Below are 23,721 nucleotides of genomic sequence, written 5' to 3' on the forward strand. Positions count from 1 at the left end.
CATGAAAGATTGATCATCCTTCATTCACATGACTTTACTTGAAGCTTCACACTATCCAAAATCACCCAAGGGTTTTTGCAGATGTGAGCTGTAAAAATCCTCTTGAAGAAGAGCTGTATCAAAGCATCAGTTTACAAACTGTTTCAGCCAAGCCCTGTCTGGGGTAACAAACTGTGTGTACCCTAAAGCAGTGTCCCACCCTGGGACAGAGGGGAACAAGGAATTCTCCACAATAAACAAGAAGCCATTCCAAGCCAGGGAAGAAAAGGAGTCTGCACACCTTAACTGCAAACTCTGCTCTTCTTCATGGCACACACAGGGATGTTAGGGACAGCTAAGGAAAACACCAAAATAATCAGGAGGCTCACTCTTGAGACTCAGCTTGATGAAAGAATATCCAGAGAACAGCCACACTTTATGAAGCTGTGCAAGAAAATTGTCTTGCCAGTCACAAAGCTTCACAGTCCCTTCACACACCTCCTGATCTTGTAATATCATAAATGTGTAATTAAAGTCCCTCTTAGATACCTTAACAGCACAAGTGGTAAGCAGTGGGGTCCTCAGAAAATCTGCAAGTATTACCAACACTGGCAATAAACAAACAGACAAACAAGGCAGTTTAACAGTTGTGGGGATTTTGTATGTATATTCCTATTTTCATTTATAAAAATCACTTAGGGTTCAGAAGGACCTTTATTTCCAAAAACACAAATCTCCAGCCAAGACCCCACAGCAGACCTGGCCACCTGACCTGGGCTGGCTCCTTCCCTCCCCCAGCTGCAGGAGGCTTCCTAAAAATAATCCTTTGCCAGCTTTTCCTGGGGCTGCAGTTCACATGAGCCCTCTGGGGGAAGGGGAACCTTGCAGAGCACCCAAGGCACTCACTGAACATTTACTGGGCAGCCAACACATTTCAAGTGTAAATTATCATCCAAACCCCTCACTTCCATAATGAACACATTACAATTTAGCTTTATTGGTGCATACCCTTCTCAGAGACTTAATTAGTGCACCACAATACAAATATAGTTAACAGAGATGTATACTTAACTACAACAACTTATTTTAACACATTTCAGCTACAAAATCAATGTATAATATACTACAGACTAATCAGTTCAAAATCACAAAACCTATCAATGACGTCCTGCTATGAAATTACTCTTAATCACATGTAAACTTAGCTTATGTTGAACTTAGTCACATACTAAAAATACTGTACTTAAAGTTACTTAAGCTCAGCTTCAATTTGAGAACTTCTTCACCTACTATGAGCTTAATCTACTTTTTAATTTCCAGCCTGCCCCTCCTGAAGTCAGGATTTTATGACCATGTTCTCTGCATGCAAGCACATGGTCTCAATAAACTTTTGAGCCTGCTGGTAAATTTATACCAAATGTCCTCCAGACATCTTTGTCAGGGGTCTCTAAAAACAGTAACTTCAGCAATACCTGTGATTGCAGGCAAGCACCCAGACAAAAGAAATTTAAATTCAAGTCCCCAGTGAAGGAGAGGCTTTGGCATATCACCCAACAGTGGAGTTCACAGAAGAGGAAAAAGAAGGAGAGAATGTGCAATGAGCAGCATCCAGTGCTGCCTCTCCCCAGGACTGGCAGTGATGGATCTGCAGAGTTTCAGCCCAGGGAATAATTGGGAATCGAACTTTCACTGCTTTCACACTGTACCAGCAAATGTTCTGGCCTCATTCCATCCTTGGATCAGGAATTTTCTCTTGCCTTCCATCTTTTGGAACATGGTTGCTGTTACTTTCTTTTTAAAAGCAATTTTAATGAGGTTTTACCATAGCTTTTTAGGTCTTCTGTTTGATAAAAGTATTCTCCTAATTGTCATCCTGTAATCTTGAGATGTTCCCTTTCTGCAGCAATGCAGCTGAGCCACGAGAGCTCTCATAAACCCAAAAGCTGTGCTCCAAAAGCTGTGTCTGCTCATGGGGAGCACCACAAACAGCAGCTCCCAAGTCAGGCAAAAAGCTCCAGCACCCACTCACCCAACCCACCCAGGTGGATGAACTGCAAAATCCTAAAACTCCCGGTCCCACTTGCTTCAGGAGCGTGGCTGTCAGGATGCACATCGTTCCTGCAGCCCTGTCCTGCTGCAGCTGCATTTTCTGTGCCTTGCCCAGCAGCAGCAGCCGGAGCTGGGGTGCCCTGCCAGCCCCAGCCCTGCACATCCCACAGCAGCTCCCCAAGCCCAGAACCCACCAGGAGCGATGCTCCAGCCTCACACGGGCCAGGCTGAAGCGATGCAACCGATGCCACGCTCTCCCTTGTTTCCTCAAGGGTTTATTTATAGCTTGCCCTGTATTTTGTGCCTGCAGATCTTCCTGCTGGCAGGAGGGATTCCCAGGAAAGGCTGCTCAGCCCCTGTGCAAGGCTTTTATCCCGCTTGTTTCTGTCTCACACTGAATTGTTTGTTTGAATCACAGCTCAAAACTAACCTCGTTTGGGGCTTTCTGTGTTTGCACAAAGGGACCTTGCAAGAGCCGGGATGGGGAGTGAAAATTCATTCTCAGAACTACTGTGAGTTGTAAGAGCTGCTTGGATTGATTCTCACCATTTGACAGCCACAGCAATCCAACACTGCTATTTCATTAAGTCCAATACTCACAAGTCAAGATGTCATTTGCTCTGCTTTATAATAAGCTTATGGGAATTTTATGGTAAAACTGAGCATATTTTTTGAATTAATGGTTAAAACTTAAGAATATAGAAGTCTAGTACACCCAGGGTGCATGACAAACTTACAGAACTTACAGTCACAATTCCTCCTCTCATTTAACTTCTCACCCTAATTCATTGTGACCAATTCATTTTTGACATTCATTGATTCCCAATTTATTTTTGACATTGATTCATTCCCAGTTCAGACTGACCACTGCCTGTCTGCACAAAAACCAGAGGACTGAAGCATTACTGTGTAATTTAGTATTTCACTCATTCTAATTCTCTCAAAACATTTGAGCAATGCAGTTACAGAAGTTTCACCTGCAGTTAACTGTTACTTTTAGGGTGCATTTGCTGCACTTTCCTTACCAGAAAAAAGGTATATTCTCTGCCTGGTGAAAATATGATTAAAAATACAAAAAACCCCAAAGAATATCATTGCAAGATCCATGTACAGCAAAGCCAAACCCAAGGATCTGGAGCTTTCAGCATATTCACAGCATCTCCTCCAAAAGCTTCAGTGGACAAAGTATGTTTTTTCATACATTTCTACTACATTCATTCACATGCCACAACAAAAACTTTCGAGGATGGAAAAAACTACAGTAGGAAGGAATGAGGAACCTGTTGCTATTAAAATGCAGAAATTAGTGAGAGTTTAATTAACCAAAGGCTTTGGCTTATATTCCATCTCCTGCTATGCTGCATTGCAACCCTTTTCCATCACCCACAAAAAAAAAATATTCCACTGCATTTGCATTTGTAGGTTTGCAGAGAACAGAACCACAAAAAACAAAGCAGAAGCCTGAACAGGTATCAGAAATATGTTGACTTAGAAGTCCAGACACTACTGAGCCAAACAGACTTGAAAGCAATTACAAAAATATGCACCTGACATTTATTTTAAAAAAAGTTCAACATTACATTCTCTTTTGGAAATAGAAATCCCTGGGATTAGGCATATCTTGTCACATTTATCTGTATGCTTAAAATCACTTGGTGATGCAAGTATAATATTCTTACCAAACAACAGAGTTTGCCATTTTCATTAGTAACAAGGAGTCCATTCTTCTCTTTACTGAATTATTTTAAACTCTGTTAATTAACATTATGGGTATAGGCCACCCATCAAGACATTTGGCTAAAGAAGTTTGTCTGCAGAATTCTGGACTGTAGCCAAATACTTTTAGTACAGAATTATCTTCTGAAGATGCATCACTTAGGTTTATGCAGCAGTACCTAGATATTTACATTCTTTGGTAATAACAACTATGGTTTCAAAGCTGGCTAATAAAGTAAAATATTAATGAAGATACATCCTGAGCAAACTACACCCTGGACTCCACTCCAGCATTCTCCTCCAGAGAACTAAAATGTCAGGAAGTTTGGTATCTAACCCTGCCTTCATTACACTCTCCTGATGTTCCTCCAACATTCAAAATTAAACTCCTCAGTTACAGGAACACAGCAATCCACTGACCAAATCATGTGGGTATCTGCTTCTGATCTCAGAAAAAATTCCTATTTTAAAGACAAATTTTATTTAAATAAAATGCTAACATTCATGCCAAACTTTGCAAAATACTCTTGATCCAGTGCAAGCCTAACCTGAACAAATGTTGTGCATGTGAATTTTGTGTGAAACAAAGAAATAGCTGTTGTGAGAGCAAATCCATTCACACGTGAAAGCAAATATAAAACATCCATTTCCACTGAATCGGGCATCCATGAACAGCAGAGCTTATCCTTAACCCTTGCAGGCATTACCAAGTGATGCATTTAAAATAAAATGCAAAGTCTGAGTATTTGGACATGGAACTCTGTCAGGAAATTGGGGAAGAAGTTCCAACCCAGCTTTTTCGTGCTCTACAAGCAGGTCTGCCCTGCCTCCAGCTGAAGGCAAACCCTCAGTATTTCCAGCCAGGCAGGGAAAGGAAGCTGCATCTGCAGCCGAAGGCCAGAAAGGAACTGGCACATTCACAGATGTGTGGAACAGAGGAGAAAGAAAAGCAGCAGATGAATGGAGGCAATGAATCCAGGGGGCTGGAAGTAAAAGTGGAGGCAGAAATCAGATTTAACTGTTTGAGTTAAACCCCTTGGCAATAACTCAGGATGATGCAATGAGCATCACACAGACCTCAAAAGGCTGTGGTATGACTTCTGCAATTATTCTCATTTTGGACTTGTAAAGGTCTTTCTGCCATTATGGCCCATCAACTCTGTATCTTCCTTACTGCAGCACTTAATTCCTAAAACTCAAGCAACCTATTCCAGGACACCTTTTGGTTTATCTTGCTTTATACCGGGTTGTAATTTATTTTAAAGACAGAGGAGTTTATCTGGGGTTGAACATAGTTTGAAATGATGAATTTATGATTAGCTGTGACAAGAGTGGGAAAATGAGCTGAATTCATAATCCATTTATTGGCTAAATTTAGGTAATCTGGTTTTCAGAGCACTTGCCAGCAGGCACATCCCTGCTACTGACAGTCAGCAAGAGAGGGCACACACGTGGAGGAGTTGGGATATTTCAGCTATTACATATTTGACTTGTGTTGTTGGTAGTGACTTCACTGAAGTCATGCAAAGACAGGAGTTACTGTGCTCCCTATCACACACCTAATACCCCACTGGACTGCAGAAAATGCATAGCCTGGGCTGTGTTTCTTTAATTGAAATTTAACCTTGTTTAAAACATGATCTTCTATTCCCTCAAGCTGAGGGAATGAGCAGAGAAAAGAGAGAGCAGAGAAAATACCCTAATTCAGTTATCTCTAAGCACTCTGGAATAGAATAATGTGGATTTTGTAATCAAGACCAAAAATTAGGAGTTAGATGACCTGGGTCTACTCTTTGCCTTGCCAAGGAATTCACACAGCAGTAGGTTGTGTCAGTTTTATTCCAGTGAAAAGGGGACATGAATATTATTCTTCCTCATGGGAATGTTTAACAATGTCATTGTCACTGTCAGTAAGAAGCTTGGGTATGCCAGGAATAGGGGCCAGGGAAATTCCTGTCCTGCTGAATGTGAGCACTCAGAGAAGATAGAGACAAGAGAAAGCACTCTGTCAAAATCACATTGAATGGAAATAAAATAAAATAAAAAAGTAATAAATAATATGGATAAGAAATTAGAGTAACAGTAGTACCCCTGATAAATCAGGCACTGTTTAAAAAGGTGAGACTTTGAGCAAACACACTTTACTACATGTTCCATGAAAGGAACTTTGTCACGAAGAGAAATCAACATGGAAGAAAATCATTAAGTGCACAGATTGGGGCTCTTAACTGCTCTCTGCAAGTCTGCAAATCCAGAAATAAAACACACCATAAATCTTAATAAAAATATAAAGAATTCCCAACATCAGAAATTAAAAAGCCTGTGTGTCCACACGTGTTGATCCTTCAGCAGCCCTGCACAGCAGTTGGCTAATAGCTGCACTCCCTGCCTTTCTTTGATAAGTATTTTAAAAACAAACATCTTAAAAAATACTCCTCATAAAACTCTTCTGGAGGAGCCTGGCACAGTTTCAAGGTATCAGAGAGGCTGTGCTGGTGCTGGAGCTCCAGAAACGTGAGCGTGCACCTCCAGAGCTGCTCCTGGCCCGAAATGGCAGCGCAGAGAGGAGCGGAGGCAGGAGGGAGGCAGGAAATCGCGTGAGAAGGCTCCTGGTGCTGCTCCCAGCCCTTCCTGCCATGGCAGCTCCGCCAGGGCTGCACTCTCTGCCTGCTCTGGGCTTCCTCTGCCACCCCAGGCACGGCCAGGAAGCGCCACTGAGGGGATTCGCAGGGAGAGCGCGGCCTAACATGAGGCACGAAATGAAATGAGCGGCCAAGGCTAAAGCAAAAATCCAGGGAGCTGTGGCACAGGCTGATATGAGCTACTCTAGAAAAGCACCAGGAGGCTCTTGTAGTACCCAGACTTTGCTCCTAAGCTACTGAATAGTTGGCCCAAAGGCTCCTGGCACCGATGCAGGAGCTCCTCTCCTGCCCTGCCCTTTCTGCAGGCTCTGGGTAAGGCCAGGACAGCGTGGGCACCCTCCATGTCCTCATGCCACAAACAGAACATTCCAAGGGACAGATCCTGCTGGCTCTGCCTGCTCTGCTGGGTATTTGTGAGGCTTTAAAGCAGAGCTGCTCAAATGAAACCTGAGGTAGAAGCATTGGCAACAGCAGTGCTTCAAAGAGATCCTGTTTGTAATTGACAGAAGGCAGATTTAACAAACGGGCTTTGGCACATCACAGTGGAAATGGCTCCTAGATTTTTAATAATAATATATTCTAAATAAAATGTGACCCTGTGCCTCCAGGGAAGACACATGAAGGATGGTAAATAATGTAACACCATTTGGGATTTTCTGTATTCCAGACACTGCTGTGTTATTCTGTTCATTATTAGCCAAGAGCAGGATCACATGGCAGCTTCACACAAACACTCTGTGTACATCCCTGCAAGAGCAATGAAATTTGCTCTTCTCACACATAAAGCTCCCTCCTCACTGCTGAAATACAAACTGGTGACAATGTCACAGCCCATGTTCTAAATGCAGAATAGAAACTGATTTCTTAGTGAAGCCAGTTAAGAAAAGGGAAACAAGCTTTCTTTCCTTTCTCTGCCTCTCAAGACTGTAAAATATGCCTGGGCAGGAAGTACAGTAAAGCTCATGATGAGCAGAGGCAGCTACTCTTTCAGAATGAGCAGGGCTCCTCCAAAGTGACATTTTCATTCAGCCAGTGAGCTTGAGGGTGCAGGACAGCAGAAGGGCTCTCCAGCAGATGAGGTTACTGGCCTGCCCTCCCAGCTCCACACCTCCAAAAATCACACCTGCAGGAAATGGGAAGCCAGGATGGTACAGCCTTTGCTAAAGCTGGTTTTTCTCAGCCAACACAACCAGAGACTCAACATTTTGCCATTAAAAAACTCCTACTATGCATATTCTGTTATTAAAAACACCACCACTGCATGGTCAAAAATGCAAGAAAGGACAAGAACTGTCAAAATTAACAATTAAAAATCTCCTTCTGTAAGACTATAGTATCATATATGCAACTATCATATTGAATAAATATTAGAATTATTAAATATTTTTAGAAGGAGACAGCAATTTTTATTTTATTTTCTTTAGGAGAAAAACAAATCTAATTTGTCAGCAATGTTCAAAGTTTATTACTGGCTCAACAGCCCATGATGTAGAATGAAGTGTTCCACTAGATGGAGCAGGATGGTAAAGCCATCATGAGGGCCACCTCCCCTGCTGATCCATGGAAAAGTCAATGTCCAGGGATGATAAGAATTTCAGCTTTCTTCTGTGCATTCAGGGCAGAAAAAGGGCAACACAAAACCCTCCTAGTGCTCAACAATTTCCTCCTTCCCAGCACAGAAGCTGTTAACAAACAGTGACCAGAAATAACCCAGCTCTCCCTCACTTCTATCAGCTTTACACTAGAAACACAAAAGTTACTGGGTGCTTGTCTGAAAATGAAAATCTTTGTACTTTTTTATTTTGTAGCAAGTGAACTTGCAAAAAGCTCCATGCCAAATGATCAAACATTAGTCACCTAATGCAAAAGACATCGTTACACATCAAACAAATTCACTCTGGAAACAATGGCAAAACTTCAAAGAGGCTCCTGCAAACCTGGAGCTGTGCAAGGCACAGTAAAATTATCTCTCTTGTCTCTTTCAAACAGAGCTAATTGTTGATTTACCTTTAAGTCTTCCTAAACAAACAAACAAAAGAAGAACCTTACAGATTTTATTTCATCAGATGTTCTTTAAGAGATTCAGTATTAGACAAACTGCAGTTGCCATCACCGTGTGAAACAAGAAACCTTCATTTTCTTGACCATTAAACCTTATTTCAGCTTTTCCCCAAGAAGCAGAGAGAATATGAACAAAAAAAGAACAGTTTTAACTGTTAATATTTCAAATTTAAGTCGTGCAATTCTTGAATATGCACAACAAAAGTACCAGGAATGGTCACAATTAACTTGAGCACCTTGCCATAAACAATCCTGAGCCACAGGATATTGCTGGATGTGATAAATAACTGCAAACATGCAGCAGACTCTCAAGACAACACTAATTATCCCAGCAGTATAAATACCAGAAGAGAATGACTCTTTCTCAGATATGTGCATGAAGGCACACAAGCACAACTCTGGTGACTGATCACAGGCTGCTCCCCAGGACTGTCACTCCCATCTCTTTGTTTCCAGTTCAATACACTGCACTAGAAACCAAAGTGACAAACAGGATTATTTCCCACCAACATCCTCTCCAACTTACTGCAACCTGTGCAGCACCTGAAGCTGACTTCTGGAGAGGATGGGCCAGGTGGAGAGGCAGGAAATTTGGCCTTGCAGACAATAAAAGCGATTCCTCACTAAGGGGCCTTATTAAAACCTTTTGAAAGCACGTGTAGATGCAGATATTGATGTAGACATTTCAATGTAGATATTGTCTAACTGAACAGCAGTTTGTGCACCTCTCTGAACAGCTGATTACCAGGAATTCATTATGCACCTCACACCCCTTTTCCAGGGGTCAGGGCCAGCAGCAGGGCACCAAACCCTCCCCAGCCCCAGCAATACTCACTACTGGGCACAGTCAATCAGCTGGTACTCGTTGGATCTCTCGTAGCAGGCTTTCACACCTTCATCCTGCCACAGGGTTTTTGTGTGTTCATAAAACTCCTGAAATGGGAAAACAGGGTTATGGGAATGGGTTAGAGATGAAGAGAGTCAGCAAACAGTAATGAATCTTTTCATTTTGCAATGAGCAGAGAATGGAGCAGATTTAACAAAAATCTCTAACCATGCTTTAGAACCTCACTACAAGTTCAGTTGGCTTTCTAAGTTTGACTTCCACACTCTGTAACACTTAAAGAACTGCTTCTCAATCACTGATTGAATCCAACCATCTACTGTAAGAAGGGTTAATGTCTCATTAATGTCAATTTCATTGGCAATTTAATAATCAATGCTATTTGGTAACATTTGTTCTTTAACTCATGGTGTCACTGTATCTTACATTTATGTGGCTGTTGTGATTTTTTTTTTTCTTCAATGAAACACTACTTCTCTATAATTCCTACATGAATGATAATGATAATTAAGTTTTACATGACTTTGCAAGCAAGTGAGGATCTTCAGGGACTGTACAGACATCTGTATCTTACTTAACTCTGCACCACTTTCGTAAATTTATTCTTTTACAGTGTAAAAAGACATTGAACTACAGAAGAAAGACAGTGATACAAGGCTAGATCATGTTTTGTCTCAGCCTTAAAAACTGTAAGCCAAGATATGAAAGCAGACAGCCAAAAATGCAATGCTTCAGTTTTGCTGAACCTGTAACACAAGCTAACAACACAAGCAAAAGCTCTTTTCATTCTGCAGATGAAAGATGCACTTTGGCTGCGTGTGCAACACGGGATTGAACCCCTGGCCATCAGTCCAAGAGCTCTGAACAGACTCAGAAAGAACAGCAGCAGCCTGGTGACTAAAATACACACAGACACCACTGTGGGCATTCCTCCCACCATCAGCCATGGCTGCTCCCTGGCTATCTCACAGAGCTTTGAAGTGTTTTGGGTTAAATACTTTCATTCTGGTTTTAAGCGGCAAATAATTAATTTTTTTTCATCCAGACCAGTGAAAGACCTTTAAAATAGTTGTTGTATTTATTCTGTGTCTCCACACCCTTTTTCTTTCCAGAAGAATTATTTTAAAGAAGAAAAATGTGTTATTTTTGCTGCTTCAAGGTTCCTCCATCTCTTGGGATATCAGTCTCTCACATTCCTTTACTATCAATGTAGTACAAAGAAAGGGGACACATTCCAAATTTTCCCTTTGAAAAGAGTTTTTTGAAAAATTCCCATTCCTACCAGAATCTTAACTAACACCTGAACTTTAGCAGAATAGTAAATCCTTTAAATTGTATCTTAAAGATATGTAGAGGCATCTCACAGTAAATTTAGTGCTGCTGATTTTCAGAGCACCCTCTTCTTGGCAGGTATAAGATGCATGTGTGTTTTTGTGATCACACAATTACAAATACCAATGGTGGAAGCAGCACATCAGATGCAATTTGATTGTCCTTTTATTGCTGTTAAGGATTCCCTAGCTGCATATACATAAAAATGAGAACAAACACAAAATACACATTTAAATTCTGTTCTGATTTCTTTTAAAGAGATTATGATGTTTATATATGGTACCAATGTCAGCTTGTTCCCTGCTTTTATGAACTGTTCATGAACAAAAAGACCATTAAATTTCTTTCAGAAGCAGGTAAGAAGATTTTACTTAATTTTTAGTATTTGCAGATTGCACTGTTGACTGTTTGCTTTTGCTATTAAAGGAAATAGAAAATGAATCAAAATCTTCATTCTAGTCCTGTTTTCCCAGGACTAGAATTATGCTCATTGGATACTTTAATTTTGAAGATTTATAATTTCTTGGCAGTTGGGGGACTGTCAGTCACTTTCAACTGTATCAGAGCACGGTGAGGAAAATGTATTTCTAAAGGAAAAGGGAGAAGCAAGAGAAAGTGAAGGAGAAAGGAGGAATTATCTGCAATCTCACTGTATCTGAACCAAACCCATTTTGGGGAATGTTTCTATATTTGTTTTTAAAAGTAACAGTTGTTCAATACAGAACATCATATGGCTCACTCAACTTACGACTACAAAGCTGGGAAATTGAAAAATGGAATCAGCAATTGTACAAGATCTTTTTGATAAAACAGCAGTTGATTCAGTGAACAAATAACTAGGCAATGATAAGTTTACAGAAAAAGCAGTAAAACATTCTTCATCACCAAAAAGATATAGATATAAAGTGAAAAATGTCTTTGTTTTAATAAGAAAAGTCACAGCACAGTAAAACTGCCACAAAAACTTCCTCGTTACTGTTTCTCACTACATCTATGACACTGTGGTGGAAAGATGATGTAAAGCAATTATTTCAAAGACATTTCAAACTCCATAATGTCTTACATTTGGAATAGTTTCTGCAATCAGATCATAAAATGGGGTGAAGAATAAAACCAGTTCCTGGCCCCGGCATGAACACATTGATAATAGGGTTTAGTTTACCAGAACAGTTACATTTTGTTTACAAGAGTCCTCCTTGTGTTCTAAGGGCAGTTCTCACTTCTGAGAAAATACATGAACTACAATAATGGGATAAAGATCAGTGTTTGTGCCTTGTGAGACCAAATTAGCAATAAAATATTGAACGCTGCCTTCATGCCTGTCCTGCTGATCTGAACTATAACCAGCAATACTCAAGCAATCTTCTCAGTATGGTTATTAATTGTCCATCTGGGATGGAGAAAGAATTTAATTCCACATTCTTTGAACTTCTTATTGGGATTTCAAAATCAGGATCAACAACAAGCAAAGAGCAATAGATCATTACACTAAGACACAGTGGGGTTTTTTGGGATAGGTTTTTGCTGTTACTTTTGGTCTTTTTTTTTTTTTCTTGTGTGTTTGTATTAATTGAGTTTTAAAAAGTGAACTACATGACTTGGGATGGTCAAATATGAAGGTCTTTCATTAATACACAACCTTTTGTCTTTAGGCCACATCAAATACATCTTCACACGTGCTGGGACTATGCAGAACCAGCTCCCACAGCTGTGAAGAAGGAAGGTTTCACCCAAGCAGAGTCAGACCCAGCCCTGCAGAGCTCATCCCCTGCTGTATTAGAAACCTCCTTACTGTAGTGACTGATTTTGGAATTAAGACACAGTAGCTGGCTGCAAAAACCCCAGATTCTCCCTCCTCCCCAGTACACCTACACTAACCACAGCTCTGAAATAATATTTAAGAAAAGGAATAACACAAGAAATCCTCAGCATCCCATTTGAGTCATGGAATGTAGCCTGGGGCTGCTCTCAGGGAAGGCAAGTAAAACCACAAGATTTGTCATGTATTTAGGTAAAACAGGGGCTTCAGAGGCCACTAGAAAAAATCAAGTTAGCAAAAGGGTTGGGTTGGTTTCTTTTTTTTTTTTAGTTAAATAGGTATAATTTGTATGAGAGCTCTAAAAATAATGAGTTAGGAAACAAATTAACCAAAAGTAGCAGGAAAATTTCCTGAAAAGAAATAGCCAGAAAACAAGTCCTTACATGTCTGGTTCTTGCTTCCACTACACTGATTGATTTGCTGGCACATTCTAATATCTACAGCAGCACCAACAAAGGTTTTACTTGCACCAGAAAATGGAACTCCTAACAGCTAAAATGAACAAATACTAAATAACAATTTGGTTTGAGATGACATTCCACAACCAATAGGATTTAAATGTTAGGATCCAAATGATCCAGAGTATTTGCATTCTATGATCATCTTATCCCTTCCTGCCCTATGCATACTTAAAGCTGAAAAAAAATTCCAAATTATGTAATTTTCCATTAAAAAAAATAAAATGCTGCAGTGTCACAATACACACCCAAGATCCTGTTTAAAGTACAGCTGAAGCTGTGTAAAGCAACAAAAGTCAACAGAAGTGGTGACAGGATGGCAGGGAAGGTGAGGAGTGAATTCCTCCTGAGCTTCATGTCAGGACTGGAGCCTTTATTCACCACCTGCACAGACCTCACACATCCCAAAACGGTCACAAACCCCAAAGAGGGAGAAATCCTTGAGGACAACACTCAAGGAAAGGAATGTCAATGCAACAGAGATGTGAGGAGAACAAACAGGGCCTGACTGAATCCGCTCTGGACATAGCTGGAATTCCGGGCACAATCCCCAGGAACAGGCTCCACTTCTGGGAAACCATAAAACCCCCTGGGAAAATCCTCTGGCTGGGGAAACCTGCTCTGGTCCTGCTCAGATAACTGAAGGATCAAGGACCACGACATGGTGCTGCTGAGGAAACCTCATGTCTCATGATACCATAACACCACAATGGTTAAAAAGCCACATTTACGTGAAATGTGTTTCATTATTAATGTTTTATTTATGAGGTGACACTTTCCCCACCTACTGAAAGCTTCCCAATACAATGAGTCAATAGGCAACATTTGTAAATCACTTGCATTCACTTACAGGAATCTCTGCAGACCTCTAGAGGAAAAAAAAACCCATCAGTGGAAATGTGGAAGGGATGCTTGGAAATTTGTTCTTTGTTCCAGAAAGATCTTGCTGACACAATTCTGGATTAGAAAAGGGGCAATGCAGAATCTAATCAAGTTTAAAACCTACTTATATTGGAAAATTTCAGCAAGCTGAATAAGTGGCAACAGGTAAATAGTGGTTTTGGTCAAAGTTAAACTACAGAAAGTGTTAAAGAACATGGGGGCTGAGCACTTTGATTGTTAAAATAATAATCCCCAAGAGGCAAACTCCAGGCCTGGGAAAAAATAAAGGAACCAAGATCTGCTTTTGAGAAGCATTCTAAAAGGATAAAATACCAGTAGAAAATGAAATAATGTAACTGGACATACTGTCTACAAGGCTTTGTTCCCTGAAGATATATAAATACTCAAGAGACTTTAAAAAAATGTTTATGAAGCAATGTTTTATAGGCATTAGGATGTTGGCAGGGAAGAACACTGGCACAGTCCATGCCACTGTGACACCAAATGCACAGGAAACTTAGCATGGACATGCAACATTACCTTTTCTTTGTAAAATATAATATAGGGTGGATCCTTCAACAGAACAGTTTATTTACTAATTCCACCAAAAGTCAATGCCATTGAAAAAAAACCACCTTACCTCCTAAAAGGTGTGTACAATCATTATACAATGTTGTGGTTAAAACTGGGATTCAATTCCTGGGCAAAGTTCACTGTCCCATGGAGCTGCACATTTCATAATAAGAGTTTTAAATAGGTCACCAACTTACAAATCTAATGATTAAAGGTCAAACCAAACCAGCTTCTAACTGTACAACTGTCTCCTGGAGGACTTTGCTTCCCAATGTGTGCAGCTTTTGAAAGCAGCACTGAGCACTGGGGGAGAGCAGAGCTTTGCTCCCCTCCTGCTGCATCCACAGGGCCATGGCAGGGCAGAGCACTCCCACAAAATGCACCAGCTGGGTCTCTCCTGCCAGGACAGGTAAGTACCCACCAAACTGATTTATTTCATTTCTCACTGCCAGGATAGGTGAGTACCCACCAAACTGATTTATTTCATTTCTCACTGCCAGGATAGGTAAGTACCCACCAAACTGATTTATTTGTCACTGCCAGGATAGGTAAGTACCCACCAAACTGATTTATTTGTCACTGCCAGGATAGGTAAGTACCCACCAAACTGATTTATTTCATTTCTCACTGCCAGGATAGGTAAGTACCCACCAAACTGATTTATTTCTCACTGCCATGATAGGTGAGTACCCACCAAACTGATTTATTTCTCATTGCCAGGATAGGTAAGTACCCACCAAACTGATTTATTTCATTTCTCACTGCCAGGATAGGTAAGTACCCACCAAACTGATTTATTTCATTTCTCACTGCCAGGATAGGTAAATACCCACCAAACTGATTTATTTCATTTCTCACTGCCAGGATGGGTAAGTACCCACCAAACTGATTTATTTCTCACTGCCAGGACAGGTAAGTACCCACCAAACTGATTTATTTCATTTCTCATTGCCAGGATAGGTAAGTACCCACCAAACTGATTTATTTCATTTCTCACTGCCAGGATGGGTAAGTACCCACCAAACTGATTTATTTCTCACTGCCAGGATAGGTAAGTACCCACCAAACTGATTTATTTCATTTCTCACTACCAGGATAGGTGAGTACCCACCAAACTGATTTATTTCTCACTGGCAGGATAGGTAAGTACCCACCAAACTGATTTATTTCATTTCTCACTGCCAGGATAGGTAAATACCCACCAAACTGATTTACTTCATTTCGCACTGCCAGGATAGGTAAGTACCCACCAAACTGATTTATTTCATTTCTCACTGCCAGGATAGGTAAGTACCCACCAAACTGATTTATTTCTCACTGCCAGGATAGGTAAGTACCCACCAAACTGATTTATTTCTCACTGCCAGGATAGGTAAGTGCCCACCAAACTGGTTTATTTCATTTCTCACTGCCAGGATAGGTAAATACCCACCAAACTGATTTATTTCTCACTGCCAGGATAGGTAAGTACCCACCAAACTGATTTATTTCATTTCTCACTGCCAGGATAGGTAAATACCCACCAAACTGATTTATTTCTCACTGCCAGGATAGGTAAGTTCCCACCAAACTGATTTATTTCTCACTGCCATCACTGCTGACTGAACGGGTGCTCATGGAACAGAACTCATGGCATCTTTTCATCCTCCCCAAGTACCAGAACGTGTTAAATTTGTCAAATCAGACAGTTTAATAAGCCACTTACTTGAATAGGGAAACATCTGCATTCCTGCTGGTGTGAACAAGTGTTAATTATTGCTTGCTATTTTAGGGCAAATACGCTGATGATATCACAAAGGAAACGCATACCTACAAATAGTTGAAGATATTCTCCAGTTCCTGGCACATGTCCAGAGCTGAACACAAAACTCTTTGGGAGAGGCCCAGTGCACTCAGCACTTCCCATAACTGAGTCAGAAATATTTTCAGCAAGGATTTAGTCTCATTATCAATAGTTTTTCATGCTTGGAAAAGAAGAATTATGCTGAAATATTCTGTGTTTCTGCTTGGTAACTTCTAGGAGTACAAACTGAACTGGATGTCGCTGCAAGCACTGGCCAGTGGAAAGTGAATTCTATTTAAGAAACTTCTGTCAAGTTTGAACTCACATTATTCCCCTTTGTTAAGAGTTTCAAAACACCACAGCATTTGAGGAATGTGCCAACACACAAATCCATACCCATAAGCTACAACGTGCCTTTGGTTAGGAGTCCTCCCTAACACAATATCAAACCATTTCTCTCTTATTTCTACTTTCACAAGAAGTTTAATTGCCACAGAAACTTTACCTGTTGATACCACAACACAGCTCCTCGTGTTAATTAGGGAGGAAAATTCACTGTGGGTGAGAGCAGCAAGCCCGCTCCCCATATTGTCCCAATTCCTCTGCAATTTAAGCCAATAATCAGTGCTCCTCTGTTCTTCAGTGTCATACATAGAAAGAGGTAATTCATCAATGGATCAAACTTCCTGATAGCATAAAAGGCACAGAGAATTCTTCCACCCCATTGCAGGGTAGTTTAGAGTGGTGATAGAGGCAGTTCAACCATCAGCTATTTTTGGAGCCTTCAGTCTAAGAAAGAAGGTTTAATAAAACTCGGAGAAATTTCCTTTGAGCCTTAAATCAGGGTTTGGAAAATGTCTTTCATACTACATCATTAGCTGCTTTTTGTTTAATGAATATATAGTAATCTTGAACAGTCAAATCAAATGACTTCACTCTCTTACCTGGTGCCAAGAACAAACACCTGGGACCACACTAAACTCTGCTGCTTCCTTTCACATTGGAAACAAAAAGCCTCTTTTGGCCAGAAACTTCCACCAACAGAAAAGGGTGTAAGATAAAATAGTTCTTATTCTAAATTTACACAAATCCCAAGGAGAGCTCACTAATCCTCTTCCAATCTTTCTGAAGCAGCAGCATCTGTACTCACAGAAGTGTTCACAGCCTCACAATAAAGTCTACACAAAAAATTGAAGCTCAAATATACTTAAAATAAATTAACTGAAAATTCTGCTTCATTTCTGGCATTTCTTTTTAAGAGTAAATAGACACCCTGTTTCCTGGGAGTTTAAAAAAATCTTAAATTTTGCTGGAACACTGAAGAAATGTCATGTATTCTCCTAACAGGCAGCTGAGCACAACAGGGCTGTGGCTGGATCCACTGTAACACCAGGGAGACTCACAGGTATAATTTTATTTCATCTATGCATACACCAGTATTTTGTGATAGTCTCTTACTGTGATTAAAACCAGAAAATGTTTAAGAATTTCCATATTAAATTATGCCTATTTCCTGTTTAATTCAGCTGACAGCTCTTGTATTTCAACATAAATTGAATTATCTGTCCTTGTTCTTTAAGACTGCTCTGAGAGGAAAACAAAGAAGATGTATCAAGAGAAATTAAGTCACGTGAACTTCTGAACCTGTAAATATGGTCTGGTATGGTGGGAATTTACTGGATAAAAATACAAGTTCATAACAAAGCATCAGCATTTACTTCAAATACTAATCAAATAAATTAGTAATCAAGTAAAATATAGGGGGGGGTTGTATTATAAAAACAACTGGACTACAGAAAAAGATATGTATTCCTATTGTCTCAAGTCCTGGGCTGCAGATTCTCCAATTTAAGGAAATTCTTTGTGGGATTTCAACAGAATTATGTCAACACCTCAGTGAAGGCACTGCAGAATTCGAAGGGCTGAAAAAAACCCAAACAAAACACTTCCAATAAAAAGTAACAAAATTTGCTAGATATTCCTAGTCACAGAAGAGTACAACATTCCTATCAGGCATTTATCCATGCAGACAAAAATCAGAGATTTCAGGAGATTAATTTGCAAATCATTAATAGTTATACATGTTTCAATTATGAGAAACAGAAATGAAATCAGGTGGCTGCCTGCCTCACAGACCCTATACTAGAAGAAGGCTTCAGAAGAACTCTTTAATTAATCTGTAATCAAGAACTTATTCTGCTATTAAAGGATAGAAAAACCAGCTTTCCATAAGTTCCTGTTAAACTCTGACCAGGTAAACTCAATTGGATTATCTGGAAGCCCACTGAGAGGGAGTTGCTCTGTGTAGATAAGATAATAGAGATTTAAAAGGAGTAAGTAAGGATTATTTAGAGGATCTAGCACCACATCTTTGATACTGTCTGTAAGACTTCCCACTCCTTTCTCTGAACAACATTGACATTTTTGAGGCAAAAATACTTCACATATCCACATTTTCTACTAGTCTTGCACCTCAAGATGCATCTCGAAGATACGTATTTATTACTCTTTTATACATAATAGGACAGAGAATACTAAAAAAAGGTAAATAGGAGATTGAGGTGGCTTGCTCAAAATCATAAAAAACCCGGAGAAGAAAAAGCTGGAGGCCCTAATTTTCTGTCTGTGGTAAGTATCCAAACTGCACACAATATTGTGCAGACACCCAAGCAATCAGGCTCAGTCTCCCACCTTTCCCAGCTTCCCAGGGGTATCCTCACCAAAGAAAATGTTTTGCCTCCTTTCACACCCCAAAATCTGTGACATTTGAGATATCCCCATGGGAAGCATCCCCCACTGCAGTGAATATGTTTGTCACTACTTTATAAAGCTGGTGATGCTGTCAAACCAGAACAGCTCTCTTCTTCTGCCATGAAGTATTTAGACAGGAATAATAATATATCTATCATTATACCCATCAGGGTGGTTATCTACAGGGACAGATAATTTTGTTCTGTTGCCTACATAATTAAGGAACACTTCTGGCAGCAAAGAGATCCCAGCTCACATCTTTTCTTACTGAGACTCTATAATCTCATTACCATCTTGAGGATTTTGGTGTCAGAACCATTTCAGGGACTCCAAAGCTCCATTCTGACCCTGCTGCAGGTTAAGGGATCCCACTGAGCACCACCTCCACTGCCAGGTTGTAAATCAGACCTCAAAACTGATCCCTGTTAAAAATAATCTCCCCAAAATAGAAGAGAGAAGGAGTAAGGGTTACCAGGGTTATTTTTGAGCTGGGCAGGCTCAATGCTCTGATTGACCCTGGGGAGCCAGAGGAGGTTTGTCTGGCTGGGCTGGGTGGCACAGGGAAGGGGTGCCTGTGGGCACAGGGGATGCTGAGCTGCCTTTGAGGCTCAAGCCAGAGTGTGGCAAAGCTCAAGGACACCACTCAAAAACCATAATAAAACCATTCAGCAGCTGTGGTAGTGGGAGATTCAAAATAACTACAATGGAGCAGTGTAATAAAACTTCAAGTGAAACCAAGAGACCTGCAGACAACATCAGCATCACTTCTGCCACAGGCTGCAGTCATTCCTCTGGTATTTTGCCTTTCAATACCTAATACTCTGATTCTACTACTTTCTAAATACCATTTTTCTGAATTTAGTATGGTATTTTCAAGAGACATCTTCCTCAGCTGAAAACAGATAAATTAAAAATAGGTAGCTGTAAATCCTGTTCAGCTATTTTGAATATTTCATTAAAACCAGAGAATTATAAATGGACTGTGACCCAAAGTAAATAGGTTTTATTTGGTGGCTTGGTTCAATTGGGTTGATCATGGAGTGTGAAATGTTGATAAAATGGGAACATTTCCTTCCCTCTTCTAAAAGTAAAGCAAAAAGAAAGGGATGAGAAGAAGACCACTATTACTGGGGATGAGGAAAATATCCTAACCACTGTCTGGTATGCAGAACAGGAATAAAAATATCACTTTTATAACCCAGCTAACCCAACATCACCTGACATTTGAGACAGATATACAGTGAGTTTGAATTATTCAGACTACTTCTGATGTTGATTTCTGACACTGAAAACACACACATACAGTTGTGTTACGCTAAATGCATCAAAGGACAATAATGATGGAAATACCATTTGGAAGCCTCAACTATAGATCTGATCTACTAGAAATTGCAATATTTTAAAATACCAGCATGATTATGTGGACAGGATTCCTTCCAGTCAGTGCTATGTTTTGCCTTTCTCCATATGCTACTACTTGTATTCAAAAATTTAATTTCTTAATACCAACTGTGCCGAATTAATAATCTCCAACATAGTAAATTTTCAGCTTTAAAGGGATGTTTAACCTAGCATTACACTGTACCAGCATTATTTTTAACTCAAGCTGTTGTTTTTTAGGTTTTTTTAATTCAAAACAATATGGTCTACACAAATGACACACACTTCCTGAAAGTCAAAAACTGCAAAGCAAACAGATGGAGACCTAGACTAAGAAAAGAATTAGAATATCAGAATACAAAAGTTGCTCTTTGAATCCTAATTTACATGTAGAGCCAGATCCCAATGTTTATCACACTTCAGAGCTCCTACATTCTTCCTGACTTTATTCTGCCTTCCACATCACACTGAACCTTGCTGTTATAGACTTTCATTCCAGCTCCACCTGTTCCACAGAGAATTATAAACACAGATTTTGGCCTCTGCTTTAAAATTCATTTCAACTGCTCCCTCATGAAGATGATCTTGTGTAACTGGAGAAGAAATCTCAAATCCTTGTGCTGGCCTTTGTCAGTGCTTTCTCTTCAGGAGAGCAACCCAAATTAATGTTTAGGGAAAGGAGAATGGGCATTTGAAGGGAAGCAGAGCAGCCCTGTATTTAAGAGTATAGTGCTAAGAACTTGCAGCCCTCAAAGAACATCCCCTTGGGACATGAGAGCTCCTCCTCCCCACCCTCGTGCTCTCCCCTAGGGCAGAAAAGAGCATCAAATACTACACTGAGGAGAGGATGTGCTCAAGAGAGCTGAAATGTGATTTTCCATGGAGAAAATGCAAGAGGCAGAAAGCAATTTCTGCAGCTCAAACCAGACACCTTTACACAGGGCTAGCACTGCTAAAACCTCCCCTCCCTCCTTCCCAGTCAATACTCTGTATAGGAAAAGGTTTATGAAATTCTTCCCCCAGTGCACTGGAGGAGGAAGCAGATGGAGATTTCCTTAGATTTATAGCATAACTAGCATAAGGCTGTCCTTTCTGCTTCCACAAAATTATTTTTTTCTTCAAATTTTCTTCAACTTTTACTACTTTTAATTAATCTGCAACAAAATCAAAATTATTTTTACAGGAGTACTCAAGGATTTTGTTCCTATGATTTTTGTTCCTATGTACTGAGAGCTGGCATCTAGGGACACTCTAGATCTTAACTTGATTTAAATCATGCAATTAAAATGCAGGTTCAGTTTTCCAGGTACCAAAGGACTACAGTCTACATTCAGACAAACTCAGAAATCAGAGATATAGTAACTTATATAATCACTGAGGGCAGAGAGAGCCAACAAGAGTCCTTCAGCATCTGTGGCTAATGCATCTCCAGTTCAAAACCTCAACTCTACAAACATTTACATATGAAATAGTTAATCATGCCAATGAAGTAAGCCACCAGTCAAAGTTATGCACACACCTAAACCTCTGTAGACTCAGGGCTTAAAAATTTAAGACAATACCTTTGCTCAGAGAGGAAAAACTAGTTTTATTGGAGCACTGTTATTCCTGAAGTTGTGTGTCACTCAACACCTCAAAGACTCTTCACTGAACTTGGAATTATTTATGGACCTTGTAAGTCACACAATTACACCTTGCTTTCAGTGGAAAAAAAGGAAAAATTAAAAGAAATCACTGCACTCCAATTGAATGGAAGAATAAAAAGACCTCTGAGATAGAAGATACAAGGAAAATCCAGTATTTCAGTACGAGGTAGGTCACAGGAACTTGTTGCAGCATTGTTACAGATCACAACCTGAACTAGCACAAACAATGGCAGCAGGAGAGCTGAGGGCACACAGCCAGTGCAGAAACACGGAGGGTGGAGCAAGGAACCACTGTCTTCTCTCTCAAATATTCTCCTAAAATCACCTCCAAAGCATGAATTTTTCTGTGCCCCCAGCAGGAGAGATCATCCATGAAGGGATCGAGTATTTCTGTGAATAACTCTGACAAATGTCTAAATGACAGAGGTGTGAAGTTAAAAATCTCTAAATCTCAAATTTAGTATGCTTTAAGACAAAATGCCAATGACTACATTTAATGTGCTAGAGAGAATCATACATCCCCCTCCACCAACCTGTCTGTGCCTGTTACACTGAAAATGATTTGAGGATTACAGTGCAGTATTTCCAATTAACTGCTACAGTCACCTGACTTCTGCCTTGTACACAAAGCATGTGGGTTTGTTTGGTTCGTTATTTTTCTTTTGATAAAGACTGACCAAAGCAGAGAAATTCCTAGAAACAGCAACATTTGGAAAAGGTAACTGTTGTTGGTCTCACAGACCAGCTTGTTCAATAATGTTTACATATCAAGAATTACAAACCGAGTTAAGAATTGCTGTGGTGCAAACTATCCCACATCTTACTATTATTCACACTTGCACTTTTATGTCAAGCATTTGGGACTGCTGGACATAAAATTCTGGTGTAAATAGATCATGATTTTTGATACATCATCATAATTCCTCCTCTCAGCCTCCTGGAACAGTGCATGGAGAGAGAAATACAAGTTTTGAAACACTCCTGCATTACTGCAAGTAGAAGGTACTTCATGGCAATTAACAAAAATATCTTCTCAGTGTTTAAGGGTTCAGTGTTTGCAAACTGTATTTTCATGGGCTTCTGCTACAAGTCTGGTTCAGATACAGGAGAAATTAATCACCATGAGTGGGCACAAAGTTGTATCATCAACTAAATAATTATCCCATAATAGATGCATTTACTCTGGGACTGCTGGCACCTCGAATGATTAACCAGGGCTGGGACAGGGACATGTGTGTGGAGCCTCTGCAGAGAGCCTGGCTGGCACAGAGTCTGAATCAGCAAGAAAACTGCACTGCTCTTCCCTAAGAGAGAAATCAGCACCATTAAACAGCAGCTAATAATCACCAGAGAGTGCTGTGTGTATCTCCACTCCTTTTGGGCAGGGCTGTTCCCAACAATATCCCAGCTTTACACCCAGCACTGTCCATCTTGACTCTGTGGCTAATTATTTCACCAGAGCACAAAACGCAGGCAAGAGCCTCCATGTTCCTGAAGGATCAGCTGGAATATTCTGGCTGTGTTGCTGTAAATTCGATTAGCACTCATCAAAGGCACCTACTGCAATAATTCCCAGAGAGCAGCTCACTGTTCTGGGGAAATGTTTACTACAGGGCAGTGAAACACAATCGTTTGCAGCAAGGCATGGCTGCCTGTGAGTTACTCACCGGAGGGAAATCGAAGTCTATCTGGTTTGCTAAATTTAAGATGTAGTCGATTCGAAACTGGTTCTCTGGATTGGCTAGTTCCACTGGAGGTGCCAAATTGCCCATTGCTGTCACTATTGTCTGCAAAGAAACACAAGTA

At 40.2% G+C, this 23,721-nt stretch overlaps 1 protein-coding gene across 4 annotated transcripts in view; it reads right to left on the reverse strand.

Moving 5' to 3' along the window:
- The window catches only part of GNAS (GNAS complex locus), a 130,291-nt gene that overhangs the window by 25,455 nt on the left and 81,115 nt on the right, over positions 1 to 23,721 (reverse strand). For all 4 annotated transcript variants that reach the window (XM_074553801.1, XM_074553802.1, XM_074553804.1 and 1 more), the window contains exons 4-5: positions 23,583 to 23,702; positions 9,283 to 9,380 (exon numbers count right to left, since the gene is read on the reverse strand). In XM_074553801.1, the coding sequence (XP_074409902.1) occupies positions 9,283 to 9,380; positions 23,583 to 23,702 (218 nt within the window). The remainder of the gene's footprint in view (positions 1 to 9,282; positions 9,381 to 23,582; positions 23,703 to 23,721) is intronic.

The sequence above is a fragment of the Zonotrichia albicollis genome, chromosome 17 (genome assembly GCF_047830755.1).
Source record: "Zonotrichia albicollis isolate bZonAlb1 chromosome 17, bZonAlb1.hap1, whole genome shotgun sequence".
Taxonomy (NCBI): domain Eukaryota; kingdom Metazoa; phylum Chordata; class Aves; order Passeriformes; family Passerellidae; genus Zonotrichia; species Zonotrichia albicollis.